This window comes from Perca flavescens, chromosome 19 (genome assembly GCF_004354835.1).
Source record: "Perca flavescens isolate YP-PL-M2 chromosome 19, PFLA_1.0, whole genome shotgun sequence".
In the NCBI taxonomy this organism is placed as follows: domain Eukaryota; kingdom Metazoa; phylum Chordata; class Actinopteri; order Perciformes; family Percidae; genus Perca; species Perca flavescens.
The window spans coordinates 436291-452081 of NC_041349.1; the positions used below are offsets into that span (position 1 = coordinate 436291).

At 44.2% G+C, this 15791-nt stretch overlaps 1 protein-coding gene across 1 annotated transcript; it reads right to left on the reverse strand.

Moving 5' to 3' along the window:
- Positions 1-5625: 5625 nt before the first annotated feature.
- On the reverse strand, positions 5626-13701 carry LOC114546094 (uncharacterized). The gene is made up of 10 exons (XM_028564759.1): positions 13358-13701; positions 9498-9635; positions 9056-9240; positions 8836-8972; positions 8118-8211; positions 7661-7990; positions 7416-7581; positions 7292-7322; positions 7197-7251; positions 5626-6026 (listed from the first exon to the last, which is right to left on the reverse strand). The coding sequence occupies exons 1-10, from the start codon at positions 13506-13508 to the stop codon at positions 5703-5705; spliced, it is 1611 nt and encodes a 536-aa protein (XP_028420560.1). The 5' UTR covers positions 13509-13701; the 3' UTR covers positions 5626-5702.
- Positions 13702-15791: the final 2090 nt, after the last annotated feature.

Sequence of the window (15791 nt, forward strand, 5' to 3'; positions counted from 1 at the left end):
CCAGGAGCAGCAGTCTGATGTTGAACAGCAGAGAGACAGAAGGATCTCATATTTATTTTACCTGCTCAGGTGTCTCAGAGAGACTCATTGTCGAGGTTTATTAAATCAATAATAAAATAATATAATAAATGTAACTTATCAGGATGTTCTCACGTTGACTATAATCCTCTAAATCATAATGCTGCAGAACGTTTACAAATGTTGCAAAAGTTGATGTAAATAAACATTTTAATGTAAATATTCTCCAACCACTTTATGTTTTTAAAGTTGTTAAACATGAACATGTTTTTTAGGACGGTTTGACGCCATTATTAATAATAAATAATGATTAATTATGATAATGTGTTTATCCAAAGGTTAGCTGCAGACTTTCATACATGACATCATGACATACACAACACTTTCTCTAAAGCCAAGAGGCGTGTTATCTGGACGACTTTAGAGCTCTCCACGTGTATGTCTTCACCGTTAAATGTTCTGAATATAACAACACCATCACATCTGCAGGTATGTCTTCACCGTTAAATGTTCTGAATATAACAACACCATCACATCTGCAGGTATGTCTTCATCATTAAATGTTCTGAATATAACACCATCACATCTGCAGGTATGTCTTCATCATTAAATGTTCTGAATATAACAACACCATCACATCTGCATGTATGTCTTCATCATTAAATGTTCTGAATATAACACCATCACATCTGCATGTATGTCTTCATCATTAAATGTTCTGAATATAACAACACCATCACATCTGCATGTATGTCTTCATCATTAAATGGGGGAAGTTGGGTTCAGGAAAACAAGAACGGGACGGGAAACGTGAGACGTAGAGAGGGACGGTTAGCTGTCCATGTCCCCTCTGTTGAGGATGATTGCTGCCCATTGTTATCAGCTGATGTAGAGACTACACCAGGCTGGGCCTCCGAATCCTCTTCATCTGAGGAAAATTCACGATCCTGATCGTCAGTATCATTGTCCTCGGCCTCTGAAAGATCCTCTGACTCTGAAACCTCACGTCACTACTACCATCACAGATCTGAGCTAAAACTTCTGTTGTTGCAAATGTTTTGGAGCTCATTTTGTAGTTTGTGTGTCAAAGAGATGACATTACAACAGAGAAGAGGACAAGAGCAAGAAAGCTCCTCCTCCTTTACACACACACACACACACACACACACACACACACACACACACACACACACACACACACACACACACACACACACACACACACACACACACACACACACACACACACACACAGACACACACACACACACACACACACACACACACACACACACACACACACACACACACACACACACACACACACACACACACACACAGACACACACACACACACACAGACACACACACACACACACACACACACACACACACACACACACACACACACACACACACACACACACACACACACACACACACACACACACACACACACACACACACACACACACACACACACACACACACACACACACACACACACACACAGACACACACACACACACACACAGACACACACACACACACACACACACACACACACATGACACACACACACAGGTTCACAGACACAGACACACACACACACACACACACACACACACACACACACACACACACACACACACACACACACACACACAGACACACACACACACACACACACACACAGACAGACAGACACACACACACACACACAGACACACACACACACACCTGGTTCTAAATGTGTGTTTAGTCTCTCAACATCTTCTTTGTGTACTAACTAACCCATCACACATCAGTGTGTCCAGATGTAATGAACAATAAATGAGCAAATGTTAAACAGGTTCATGAGAAACAGAAGGTTAACCAGTATCTGGTCTACACAACAACACTAGTGGGTCATATTGACCTCAACATAATACCAGGGATAGATAGCTGTCAGACAGACAGACAGACAGACAGGTAGTCTAGCTAGCTGTCAGACAGACAGACAGACAGACAGACAGGTAGTCTAGCTAGCTGTCAGACAGGTTCATGAGAAACAGAAGGTTAACCAGTATCTGGTCTACACAACAACACTAGTGGGTCATATTGACCTCAACATAATACCAGGGATAGATAGCTGTCAGACAGACAGACAGGCAGACAGACAGGTAGTCTAGCTAGCTGTCAGACAGACAGACAGGCAGACAGACAGACAGACAGGTAGTCTAGCTAGCTGTCAGACAGGTTCATGAGAAACAGAAGGTTAACCAGTATCTGGTCTACACAACAACACAAGTGGGTCATATTGACCTCAACATAATACCAGGGCTAGATAGCTGTCAGACAGACAGACAGACAGACAGACAGGTAGTCTAGCTAGCTGTTAGACAGACAGACAGACAGGCAGACAGACAGACAGGTAGTCTAGCTAGCTGTCAGACAGACAGACAGGCAGACAGACAGACAGACAGGTAGTCTAGCTAGCTGTCAGACAGGCAGACAGACAGACAGACAGGTAGTCTAGCTAGCTGTCAGACAGACAGACAGGCAGACAGACAGACAGACAGGTAGTCTAGCTAGCTGTCAGACAGACAGACAGACAGACAGACAGGTAGTCTAGCTAGCTGTCAGACAGGCAGACAGACAAACAGACAGACAGACAGACAGACAGACAGACAGGCAGTCTAGCTAGCTGTCAGACAGACAGACAGACAGACAGACAGACAGACAGACAGGTAGTCTAGCTAGCTGTCTGGATTTACCCTGCAGAGATCTGAGGACCAGTTAACCATAGTCCTCACAAATCAGCCGGAGGTTAGAACCCCGACACAGAGACAGAGGAAGGGGACGAACATCTGGCTGTACACAGCAAATTTGTCGGTGTTAAATTAACACCCACAGTGTTAATTTTAACACCAGCAAAGTGTCTATATGCATCCACACTCTATCGTGTTAAATTAACATTTTTGAAAGTGTTAGAAAGGTAACACCCAATTTTAGTTGATTTAACGCTCTATATTGTCAAAACTTAACACTACACCAACACTATACAACACTTTATGGTGTTGTATTCACACTACACTGGTGTTAGTGTTAAAATAAAAATTAAAAGGAACACTGCTTTCGTCAACACCAACACCAGTGTAGTGTTAAGACAACAAAACTCAGTGTTGAAAATGAGTAATAGTTAACACTACTAGGTGTTAATACCAATAACACTATCGGGTGTCAAATTTCCCCATACCCCACTAAATGAAATAAAAAGACAAATGGCAGAAATCTTACAAAATGACCTTTGTATTGAATCCATTTTGACAATTCAATGCACATTTCAGACAAAACTGCAGTAGGGCACAATATACATTCTTTCATCATTTTCAGGTGAAAACTGCCTGTCATAAGGTCTGTAATATATCAGATCAGCCACACAAATTACACTGAACACATCATCCACCTCCTCAATGATGAATGCATTCAGGTGATCATCGAAATGCATGGTGATAACTTTAGTGGCCAAAGAAACACTTCATCATCTTTGATAATGATATTGATAATCTTATCAAAAGTAGGCATTTCATTTTCAACACTTGTACAGACAAACATTCCAATCTGGTACTCCGTTCCATGGATTTTCACCCAGGAAGTAGTGGAGACACTAGACACATTCAAAGTTTGACAAGACCTCAAGACCACACTGCCCTCCAGATCGCTAGTTGAGACATGTTTAACAGGACCAAACTGTAATCTTTTGAAATAAAAATTCTCCCAATGAAAAGCCAACTGATGCTGATGTTTCTTGACTAATGTTTTGGTTAAGTTTTTAAAATTCTTCACCGACTTCTTGAAGAAGCTGTGCTTGCCTTCGAACCGCATACACCACATGTGTATAAGTGGACCTATTTTCCTAATACATCTGGGGTAGTGTATCATCAGATGATGCTTTGGGATGAGCCTCTTATCTGTAAACACCAACTTAAAAAGTTTGTGATGGTCAGAAATGAGGTGCTTCAAATAATAAGTCATACCATCTGTTATTTTTGGTGAGAATACAATGTTGACGATAACTGTTATTCTGGTCAACTAGGTCTCCAAAAATCAAGGGAGTATTTCGCAGGAGGCACCAAGACTGGATGGCATTGAGCCCGAGGTCATTGCTATCATCATTAACTTTGACTCCACTGGGTCTGTTCTTTCTCTCACTGTATCCATAGTTAAAGCTCTGAATCCTTTGAGAGAGGGCATTTAAAGAAATGAAGTCCTTCACCAAATACTGAAAAAGAAGCTTTAACTCATACTGTACTACACCTTCTAGTAGGTCGTGCATAATATCCACTGCGTAATTGTCTGAGGAATGAAAGAATTGCAGTGCATTTAGGGGACAGGTTCTCTTAACACCAAATGAGTGAACTAGAGTGGGATTTTGTACCATGGCATTGCAGTGTTCTGAATAGAGCTCCTTTGTGCGAAGAATTAAGTCTGGGTCATCCTCACTAAAGACCGACTGCAAACAGGTTTTGACAGTTAAACAAAATCGACAACAGTACGTTGCACTGAACGATTCAACCATACCAAAAAGTCCATGCATAGCTAAATTATCCCCAGTAACCTGAATAACAGACCCCTTTAATGGTGTATCTGAAAAGGGCACCTGGATTCCCTGTGTCTCCAAAACTTTTAAGTCATGAACAAGAGGCTGTAGGATTGGATCAAAACCATACTTCTTCAAGTCCTCTGAATGAAAAAGCGCCACAAGATGAATGTTCATCAAAACTGAATTCAGCTTCATTGGCAAATTTCTTAAAATAAAGTAAACAAAGCCGTTTCAAAATCATCATAATAAAGCTGAATTTGAAGAGCATGTTCTTGTTGTGAAAATAATGGATGATTTCTGAAATATGAACCATCATTAATGTCTTTGAAAATGCCATCTTCATGATGCTTTACTTGCTGGAAACAATTGCTGAGTTCCCGTTGGTAAACATTGACTCAAGAGTTCCCAAAATAGGCACATAAACAAATTTGTCATTAACAGGAATTTGACTGTATACACCAGTAGTTCTATCCTTGCGTAGATCATAACGCACACCAAGAACATGCTCTACTGGTTCAACGATTTTCCATTTTTTCTCAAAATGTCTTTGCCTCTTAGTTTCAGTATTGAGGAATGAAAATGGATTTTCAAGATGCTCAAAACACTCTTTAACTTTATGCAGAGTTTGTTCAGTTACCTCAGATGAAAGACATTTAAGAACAGTGTCCTGTGCTTGGACATGGATGTCATTTACAAATTCCTCCATTGAACCAACTAAAGACTGAACAGTACTTTCAGAGACTCCAGATGCTTGTACTTGAGCGACAATAGAGCTACACATATCCAGTAACTGTCTCTTTTCAAGAGGAGCTGGGTAACTGACGAGAGAAACTGCACTTGGCAGTGGATCAGAAACACAAACATTACTGTCAACATTGTCCAAAGGATGAACAGAACTTGAAGCTACACAGTCTCCATGTACTCTCAATAAATGTTTCTTGAATCCACAATATGTGTAAAAAACAGAAGAACACCCATTCTCGCCACATTTCAAACGCAATAATGCGTCCTGGGTACAAAGCATGACTGAACTTCAAATGTTGAAAAAAAGCAGAACAACTTTTGTGCTGTACCTTGCAAATGTAACAGGTGAACATCTTCAAACCTCAATATGATCTACTTTTGCCCGGATTTCCTTGACCCGTGGACTCTCTTTTGTAGTGCCGACGTCAATCCCATACACTGTAGTCTGAATGAAGGTGTAGAAGTTGCACAAGGCCTCATCGTAGGATACAGCAAAGACGAAGTGGGCCTTAAACAGTTCGTCGAAGGCAGCCACAGCTGTCTGCGCCACGCAGGGAATGGCCTTCTGATCGAGGATGATGTAAAACTTCTGGATACTACTCTTCTTTTGTCCAACACAGAGGAGGAAGGGCTGTGCTGATCCAACTCTTTCAAGGAATGTCACCATGCTTGTCCCCACCTAAAAGTGTTGGAGGAGAAATTAGGAACAGTATTTTGTTTGTTTACACACCAAATCGGCAGAAAAATCATTTAGCTGGATGGGCAGGTAACACCTCTAAATGACGTGGCACATAAAAAGCAGAGCTTTCTGGGATCTATTGAATGTCCATTCAACCAAGGGAAACATACATAAAAAAAATTCTATTATCTTGGCCTCCTGGATTACAGTGCCACCACAGCAGTGAATAAAATATCACCAAATCATTTTATGTAAACAATATACTTCAACCATTTCGTCACCAGACTGCAACCCTAAAATATATGCAATGAAAATTGAATGATGGATTAAACAAGATGAAATATCCCATGTCTACCTATCTTTCACTAAGAGGAGTTTTCTTTTAAAGGAACATGCCAATATTTTAAATGTTATCCCCCAGAGTTGGATAAGGTGATCCTTACCCTTCTCGTCACTGTGCGTGCAGTAACTCAGTCTGATGCACCCACCATTAGCCTAAATTAGCATTAACTCATTGACCAACTAGCCTATCTCCCAAAAGTGACAAGAGAACGCCAACATCGTCCTATTTGCATAATGTGACTACTATAATTACAGTGTGTACAAATTTAAATCTGAAAAGAGACTCAGCTATTTTCGAAGCGTGTACATGCTTGGAACTACATTCTCATTCAGGCAAAGCACTGCTACTTGGGATTTGCAGAAGTAACACCGGATTGATAGTACTTTGCCTGAATGAGAACATAGTTCCAAGTATGTACAGTATATGCTTAGAAAACGCTTAGTCTCTTCTTACATTGGTATTTATGTTGTAACTCTACAAGCCACAACATGTAAATGGGAAATGTTGGAGTTCTTTTGTTACTTTTGAGAGCTATAAGGCTTGTTGCTTCTGCCCACCTCAATAAGCCATACTAAACTAGGCTATTAGTGGGTGTGTCAGACTGAGTTACCGCCAGACAGAGACAAGAGGGGTATGTATCATGTATCATCTTATCTAACTCTGGGGGAGATGATGAATAGGCTAATTTCTCTAAATGTTGCCGTGTCCCTTTAACTGCTGTGAGGGGGAGATACACACAGCTGACAAAGAAAGTGACAAATCATGGGTCAATTAAGTGTTCAAAGAGGTGAGGCAACATTCAGTCACCATCTATGTCCTGAACGTACCTTCATGAACTTGACCACATGGTCAGTAGCTTCAGTGGCACTGATTTTCCCATGTCTTTGTCCTTTTTTTGGTTGGAGGCAAGAGATGAACGAGCAGGAGGATAGCTGCCAAGTCACTGTCCCAACCTAGTGGATTAGTATGACAACACCCACATCCCATGAGTATACACAGTCATAGCTCATGAAGAACACTGGCAAACACAATCCGTGTACACTTACCATAATCATTTGATTCTTCTTGAGCAGACAGAAGGTCATCCACATGTGTACCAGGGCGAAGGCCTTTGCAGACAGTGATAATCCTAGGTTTGTAGAACGTTGGCCATTTTGCAATAAACTTGCCCGAGACATCTTCTCCAAATAGCATTGTGAAGTCTTGGTTAATCTAACACAGACAGAAACCATGTCAAAACATTTAACCCATTTCATAATTAGTACATCAAGCTAGTCTCTATATTTCTTACCAAGCCTGGTGTATCCAAGAATCGGGGGAAGTCATCTAGGATGCCTGAAGACTGGTCTGGATCGTGTAGCATACTCTGACGGTGCTTGAACGTTGCCTTCATTTTCTCCTTAATGACTGGTTGGTCCGCTGAATGCTTCATCACTGACATCGCTTCTCTGCATTCATCACCTGACAGCTGCTCAGATGTTGATGTCTCACGCAGGGTCTTAGGGCCATGTTGTTTAGCAGACTTGGAGGTCCTCTTGAAGTCACTTGTGGTATTGCGCTGAACCGTTTTCAATCTGTAAGCCAGGTAACCTTGGCCACTGTGAGGATCGTAGTAATGTTCCTGTCAGACGAGAAAACAGACAAGACCCACTGTCAATATTAAAATCCATCAAAGCTGGTGTCTGTATCAGGACGGCTTTTCTCTATACATAACCAAAAATGAGAGGTTCCTGTTATGTAATACTCACATAACCAGTTGGTGAAGCTGTGTCCTTCAAATTGGGGAAAAGGGTGACTATTCCAAGGGCATAGGTCACGCGGACATTGATTGGTGGGACCCGCCTACACCATAGCAAGATAGGGTCAGTTTGAAATGTAGTTCAAATAAATTAACATGGCTGGTGTAAAAGCTTAAGAACAGAGAATGGATATTTTGACAAGTATTTCAGTTATGCAGTAGACTATACAACCCCAATTCCTAAAAGGTTGCTGCAAAAGGACATAAATGTTGACAAATACAAATTTGACTATTTCATGGAAAAAATAAGCACATTTTGATTTGGTTGATGAAGTTGTGTAAATATAGACAACAAAAGGAGGAACATTTCACAACTAGGTTAACTGGCATCATGATTGAGTATTAAAAAAAGCATCCAAGTCTATCAGAAGTGCAGATCTGGAGGTAAAGGTTAACCTTTTGTGTGGCCAAATAATGAAACAATATAAGAATGTTTAACATGAACTTGAGAAGAAGTTTGGGGATTTCATCATCTACAGTACATAATATCATGAAAATATTCAGAGAATCCAGAAAAAAAAAAGCCCATGTCCCATCTTTTTGAGAAGTGTTGTTGGCATCAAATTCAAAATTAAATATATTTTCCAAAAACAATAAACCTTTTCCTCTTAACATAATTTGTAAATAATAGCATTCTGTTTTCATTTTACACAGCGTCTTTAACTTACCCATGACTCTCGATCATATCTGCCACCAGGATGTTGACGAGTTTCCTTCTTGTTTGATCAGAAAGGCCTTTGGTCACATTGTACTCTTTGAATATGTCTTCACCCCCGGTTTTTTGATGTAGAGCTACATAGACCATCTGTAACATAGAGGTTGCATGTAAACGTGCTATGCATTTTGAAAATGGTTTGACATTCTACCAACAACCTAAGAACAACTTACATCTTTTGCTGCCCTGCTGTCAGGTGGTCCTTCTACCAGTTGCCTTTTCCGTGCTTTGGTGCATTCTGTAATTACAGTGGAGCCTGAACTCACAGACTCAACTGATGAGAATGACCTCACAGACTCAATGGGTGAGAATGACCCCTCATCTGAGCAGAAGGAGGCCTCAGAGACCTCTTTCTCAGCTAAGGGAAGAAAATGGGGAGGGGAGGCAGTTTTATAATATTTAATATTATTTGGAAAATATATTTTACATAAGGCAACATCACCACAGTGGCCTGATCTTGCATATTTGCTCTCAAACATGTAAAGTTGTACCAATAGCAATATTGTTGTTTCTGTTCCTATTGACAGATGTACTAATTTTAAGTCACTCTGGACAAAAGCGTCTGCTAAATGCCCTAAATGTAAATGCAATGGGAGGAGCATTTCTGTGTCTTACCAGAGTCCTCATTAGACACCTTGAAAGATACTGCAGCAGATCTCACTAACTCATCAAAAATGTCAGCATCTACATCAACTCCTGAGGAGTCCTGCAGGTTCACATCAGGTTCATTTGGCAGGTTGAATTTAGCTGAAACTGAGATCCAAAACATTTACTGTAATTTCCAAACTATTTACCACAGTTGATACAGTAATTTTGTAAAATTCCTGCATCCCTGCAACTAATACTCTAATACTCCTATACATGGAAATGCCTTTTTATCTCATTGGACTATAAGACACCAGGTTGTAAGTAATGCACTTCCGCGAGAAGGTGGCAGTAATGCACTTAAAAGCTGTTTGGCACCACAACCACATCTATATGATATGATGAAATAACTTCGGATAAACTGTTTGGTTCTGTTTTAGAAAATTACATAACATAAATCATGAGGTTTATACAATTTCCTGTTAATAATCAAGAACTGACTCATATTGGCATGCGATAATAGGTCCATCCATCCATCCATCTTCGTCCGCTTATCCGGTGTCGGGTCGCGGGGGGAGCAGTTCCAGCAGGGGACCCCAAACTTCCCTTTCCCGAGCAACATTAACCAGCTCCGACTGGGGATCCCGAGTTCCCCAGGCCAGGTTGGAGATATAATCCCTCCACCTAGTCCTGGGTCTTCCCGAGGCCTCCTCCCAGCTGGACGTGCCTGGAACACCTCCCTAGGGAGGCGCCCAGGGGCATCCTTACCAGATGCCCGAACCACCTCAACTGGCTCCTTTCGACGCAGGAGCAGCGGCTCTCTCCGAGCTCCTCACGGATGACTGAGCTTCTCACCCTATCTCTAAGGGAGACGCCAGCCACCCTCCTGAGGAAACCCATTTCGCCGCTTGTACCCTGGATCTCGTTCTTTCGGTCATGACCCAGCCTTCATGACCATAGGTGAGGGTAGGAACGAAAACTGACCGGTAGATCGAGAGCTTTGCCTTCTGGCTCAGCTCTCTTTTTCGTCACAACGGTGCGATAGATTGAATGCAATACCGCACCCGGCTGCGCCCGATTCTCCGACCAATCTCCCGCTCCATTGTCCCTCACTCATGAACAAAACCCCAAGGTACTTGAACTCCTTCACTTGGGGTAAGGACTCATTCCCTACCTGGAGAAGGCATTCCATCGGTTTCCTGCTGAGAACCATGGCCTCCGATTTAGAGGTGCTGATCCTCATCCCAACCGCTTCACACTCGGTTGCGAACCGATCCAGTGAGTGCTGAAGGTCGCAGGCCGATGATGCCATCAGGACCACATCATCTGCAAAGAGCAGCAATGAGATCCCCAGCCCACCAAACTGCAACCCCCCCCACCCAGACTACGCCTCGATATCCTGTCCATAAATATTACAAACAGGATTGGTGACAAAGCGCAGCCCTGGCGGAGGCCAACCCTCACCTGAAACGAGTCCGACTTACTACCGAGAACCCGGACACAGCTCTCACTTTGGTCATACAGAGATTGGATGGCCCTGAGTAGAGACCCCCACCCCCATACTCCCGCAGCACCTCCCACAGTATCTCCCGGGGGACCCGGTCATACGCCTTCTCCAAATCCACAAAACACATGTAGACCGGTTGGGCATACTCCCAGGCTCCCTCCAGGATCCTTGCGAGAGTGAAGAGCTGGTCCGTTGTTCCACGACCAGGACGGAATCCGCATTGTTCCTCCTCAACCCGAGGTTCGACTATCGGCCGAACCCTCCTTTCCAGCACCTTGGAATAGACTTTACCAGGGAGGCTGAGAAGTGTGATACCCCTATAATTGGCACACACCCTCTGGTCCCCCTTTTTTAAAGGGGAACCACCACCCCAGTCTGCCACTCCTTTGGCACCGTCCCAGACTTCCACGCAATGTTGAAGAGGCGTGTCAACCAGGACAGCCCCTCCACACCCAGAGCCTTGAGCACTTCTGGACGGATCTCATCAATCCCGGGGCTTTGCCACTGTGGAGTTGTTTGACTACATCAGTGACTTCCGCCTGGGAAATCGACGACAATCCCCCGTTATCCTCCAGCTCTGCCTCTAACATAGAGGGCGTATTAGTCGGATTCAGGAGTTCCTCAAAGTGCTCCTTCCACCGCCCTATTACCTCCTCAGTTGAGGTCAACAGTGTCCCATCCTTACTGTACACAGCTTGGATGGTTCCCCGCTTCCCCCTCCTGAGGTGGCGAACAGTTTTCCAGAAGCACTTTGGTGCCGACCGAAAGTCCTCCATGTCTTCTCCAAACTTCTCCCACACCCGCTGCTTTGCCTCTTTCACGGCAGAGGCTGCAGCCCTTCGGGCCCTTTGGTACCCTGCAACTGCCTCCGGAGTCCTCCGGGCTAACATATCCCGGAAAGACTCCTTCTTCAGTCGGACGGCTTCCCTGACCACCGGTGTCCACCACGGTGTTCGTGGGTTACCGCCCCTTGAGGCACCTAAGATCCTAAGACCACAGCTCCTCGCCGCAGCTTCAGCAATGGAAACTTTGAACATTGTCCACTCGGGTTCAATGCCCCCAGCCTCCACAGGGATGCACGAAAAAGCTCCGCCGGAGGTGTGAGTTGAAAGTCTGTCGGACAGGGCCTCCTCCCCAATTTACCCGCACTACACGTTTGGGCTTACCAGGTCTGTCCAGAGTCTTCCCCACCCCTGACCCAACTCACCACCAGATGGTGATCGGGTTGACAGCTCTGCCCCTCTCTTCACCCGAGTGTCCAAAACATATGGCCTCAGATCAGATGAAATGATTATGAAATCGATCATTGACCTTCGGCCTAGGGTGCTCTGGTACCAGGTACACTTATGAGCATCCCTATGTTCGAACATGGTGTTCGTTATAGACAATCCATGACTAGCACAGAAGTCCAACAACAAACAACCACTCTGGTTTAGATCAGGGAGGCCGTTCCTCCCAATCACGCCTCTCAGGTGTCTCCATCATTGCCCACGTGTGCGTTGAAGTCCCCAGCAGAACAATGGAGTCCCCCACTGGAGCCCCATGCAGGACTCCAGTCAAGGTCTCCAAGAAGGCCGTAAACTCCGAACTCCTGTTTGGTGCATATGCACAAACAACAGTCAGAGTTTTCCCCCACAACCCGCAGGCGTGGGGAGGCGACCCTCTCGTCCCACCGGGTAAACTCCAACACAGCGGGGCCCAGCCGGGGCTTGTGAGTATCCCCACACCCGCCCGGCGCCTCACACCCTGGGCAACTCCGGAGAAGAAAAGAGTCCAACCCCTATCCAGGAGCATGGTTCCAGAACCGAGACTGTGCGTGAGGTAAGCCCCACCAGATCTAACCGGTAGCGCCCACCTCCCGCACCAGTTCCGGCTCCTTCCCCACAGAGAGGTGACGCCCACGTCCCCAGAGCCAGCGCCTGCCGCCCGGGTCTGGTCCGTCGAGGCCCCTGACCTTCACTGCCACCCATGTGACATCGCACCCGACCCCAACGGTTCCTCCCACAGGTGGTGGGCCCATGGGCTGGAGAGATGGGAGCCACGTAGCTTGTTCGGGCTGTGCCCGGCCGGGCTCCGTGGCAAACCCGCCACCAGGCGCTGGCCGACGAGCCCGCCGCCTGGGCCTGGCTCCAGACGGGGCCCCGGCTTCCTCCGGGCAGGGTCACTCCATCTCTACCTTGCTTCTTCATTGGGGTTTTTGAACCATTCTTTGTCTGGCCCCTCACCTGAGACCACTTTGCCTTGGGAGACCCTACCAGGAGCACAAAGCTCCAGACAACACAGCCCTCAGGTTCACAGAGACACACAAACCTCTCCACCACGATAAGGTGATGGTTCACAATAGGTGTGATGTGAAAAATCGGTGGGTTACCGTTTTACTTACCTTCTTGAATGAACTGAAAGTAATCGTAGCTGTCATCCTTAACTGGTATTCGAACCCATTTCAGGACACCCTTGCACTCCACTTGAACCAGCATTTCTTTGTTAAAAAATAAATGAAATACAACACAAATCTCAGGCCAACAGTTAAACATGCCAATGCACCAGTTTCAAAGATTAAGAATGATTGACATTTACAGCAAACAAGATATTAAAGAATATCAGCGGCTATTTTCAGTTCATTATATTTTTCTAGATTTTGTATTATGCACTGTCATATTTGCAATTAGCCTGTATAACAAGTATCCTGCAAAATTTGGCAAATCCAAATATGTCCATGGTGACCTGAGCCTGACTCCATACTCTCTAATACTACTACTAAAACAGCCCATTTTCACCCAGCATAGCCTAATCAAATATATTCATATTTGAAATATCTGACTGATGGTCAGTGGGCAAATGTTGTTTTCGTTTTGTACTTTAGATTGTATTCTGTGAAAATTAGCAGGCATGCAAGTCAAGCTGTCGTTTACTACAGCTATATCAGCGTTTAAGGTGGATAGACTAATTTATTAACACTATTCCTGGTCCAGGACCATTATTATGGTCTGTCCATAGGCAAATTAGTTTACAGTGAAGCATTCCAATCCATAACTGTCATTACCTTGGAGAAACTTTTGACATAAATAGTCTGTCTGATGGATTAATTCAGTACATTGTAGTCTGTCTGTGTGTCTGATTGCAGAGCAATGAGAACATAGTCTGTCTGTGTGTCTGATACAGGACCTGGTGAGTGACATATTCTGTCTGTGTGTTTTCTGATAGAGGAGTCAAAGCATGTCTGTCTGTGTGTCTGATCCGGAGTCTCTGTCACTAACGTCTGATAGAGGAGTCAGTAGAGAACATAGTGTGTCTCATTATGAGGATGTCTCTCACATATTGTGTCTGAAACTGGAATCTCAGAATGCCATCCTGTTCTGATAGAGGAGTCAGTAGAGGACATGTCTGTCTGTGTCTGATGAAGGAGTGGTTGGAAGAGGACATTCTCTGTCTGTGTGTCCCTGATAGAGGAGACTAGTAGAGACCATAGTCTGTCTGATAACGGAGATGGGAGGTGTAGTCTGTCTGTGTGTTTGATACGTCTTTCTACAATAGAGGAAATGCTGTGTCTTAATAGTTTTGTAGTCAAATATGGACACATTAGAAGTCCATGTCTGAATCAGACCAATCCTGTCACTAGATGGCTACATAGTGTGTCTGATAGAGGATCTCAGTTTGAGGAACCAAATGTGTCTGATAGAGGTTAACTTTAACATAGTCTGTCTGATAGAGGAGTTAGTAGAGGACATAGTCTGTCTGTGTGTCTGATAGAGGAGTCTTTAGAATCTGACATAGTCTGTCAGCCTGTCTGATAGAGGAGTCAACTAGAGGACATAGTCTGTCTGTGTGTCTGATAGGGGAGTAAACTAAGACCTAACTGCTCTGTCTGTGTGTCTGATAGAGGAGTCAGTAGAGAGCATAGTCTGTCTGTGTGTCTGATAGAGGAGCTAGTAGAGACCATAGTCTACTCTGATAGACCGGATATAGAGAGGATAGTCTGTCTGATAGAGGAGTTAGTAGATAACACAACTTCTGTCTGTGTGTCTGAATTATCAGGAGTCAGTCAGAACATAGTGTGTCTGTGTGTCTGATAGAGGAGTCAGTAGAGAACATAGTCTGTCTGTGTGTCTGATAGAGGAGTCAGTAGAGACCATAGTCTGTCTGTGTGTCTGATAGAGGAGTCAGTAGAGAGGGCTGTCTGTCTGATAGAGGAGTCAGTAGAGGACATAGTCTGTCTGTGTGTCTGATAGAGGAAATAAGTAGAGGACATAGCAGTGTCTGTTTGTATCACTGATAGAGGTGTCAGTAGAGACCATAGTCTGTCTGATAGAGGAGTCAACAGAGGCATAGTCTGTCTGATACCTACCTCCTGATAGAGGACATGGTCTGTCTGTGTGTCTGATAGAGGAGTAAACATAACTGTCTGTGTGTCTGATAGAGGAGTCAGTAGAGGACATAGTCTGTCTGTGTGTCTGATGAGAATGTGTTGCTGGACATAGTCTGTCTGTGTGTCTGATAGAGGAACAGTAAAGGATTATAGTCTGTCTGTGTGTCTGATATGAGGAAACAGGTTCCAGGACATAGTCTGTCTGTGTGTCTGATAGAGGAGAAAGTCTAAAGACCATAGTTTGTTCTGTCTGATGGAGGAAGGAGGAGAGCATAGTCTGTCTGATTGAGGAGTAAGTCAGCAGTAAAGGACATAATGTGAAACTACATGTCTGATGACAATAATCAGTCATAATGTGTCTGAAAGAGGAGTCAGTAGAGGAGACTAGACATGTCTGTGTGTCTGATAGAGGAGTCCTGAAGACCATGAATCTCTCTGTGTCTGATAGAGG

Excerpts from the sequence above, each read along its gene's own strand:
- LOC114546094 (XM_028564759.1), bottom strand. The coding sequence starts at position 13,508 with ATGTTTAACTGTTGGCCTGAGATTTGTGTTGTATTTCATTTATTTTTT. Across the intron at positions 9,636-13,357 it reads CTTTCAGTTCATTCAAGAAG|TTTCAGCTAAATTCAACCTG; the intron begins GTAAGTAAAACG and ends TTTGGATCTCAG. Across the intron at positions 7,252-7,291 it reads GACTTGGCAGCTATCCTCCT|ACATGGGAAAATCAGTGCCA; the intron begins GCTCGTTCATCT and ends AAAAGGACAAAG.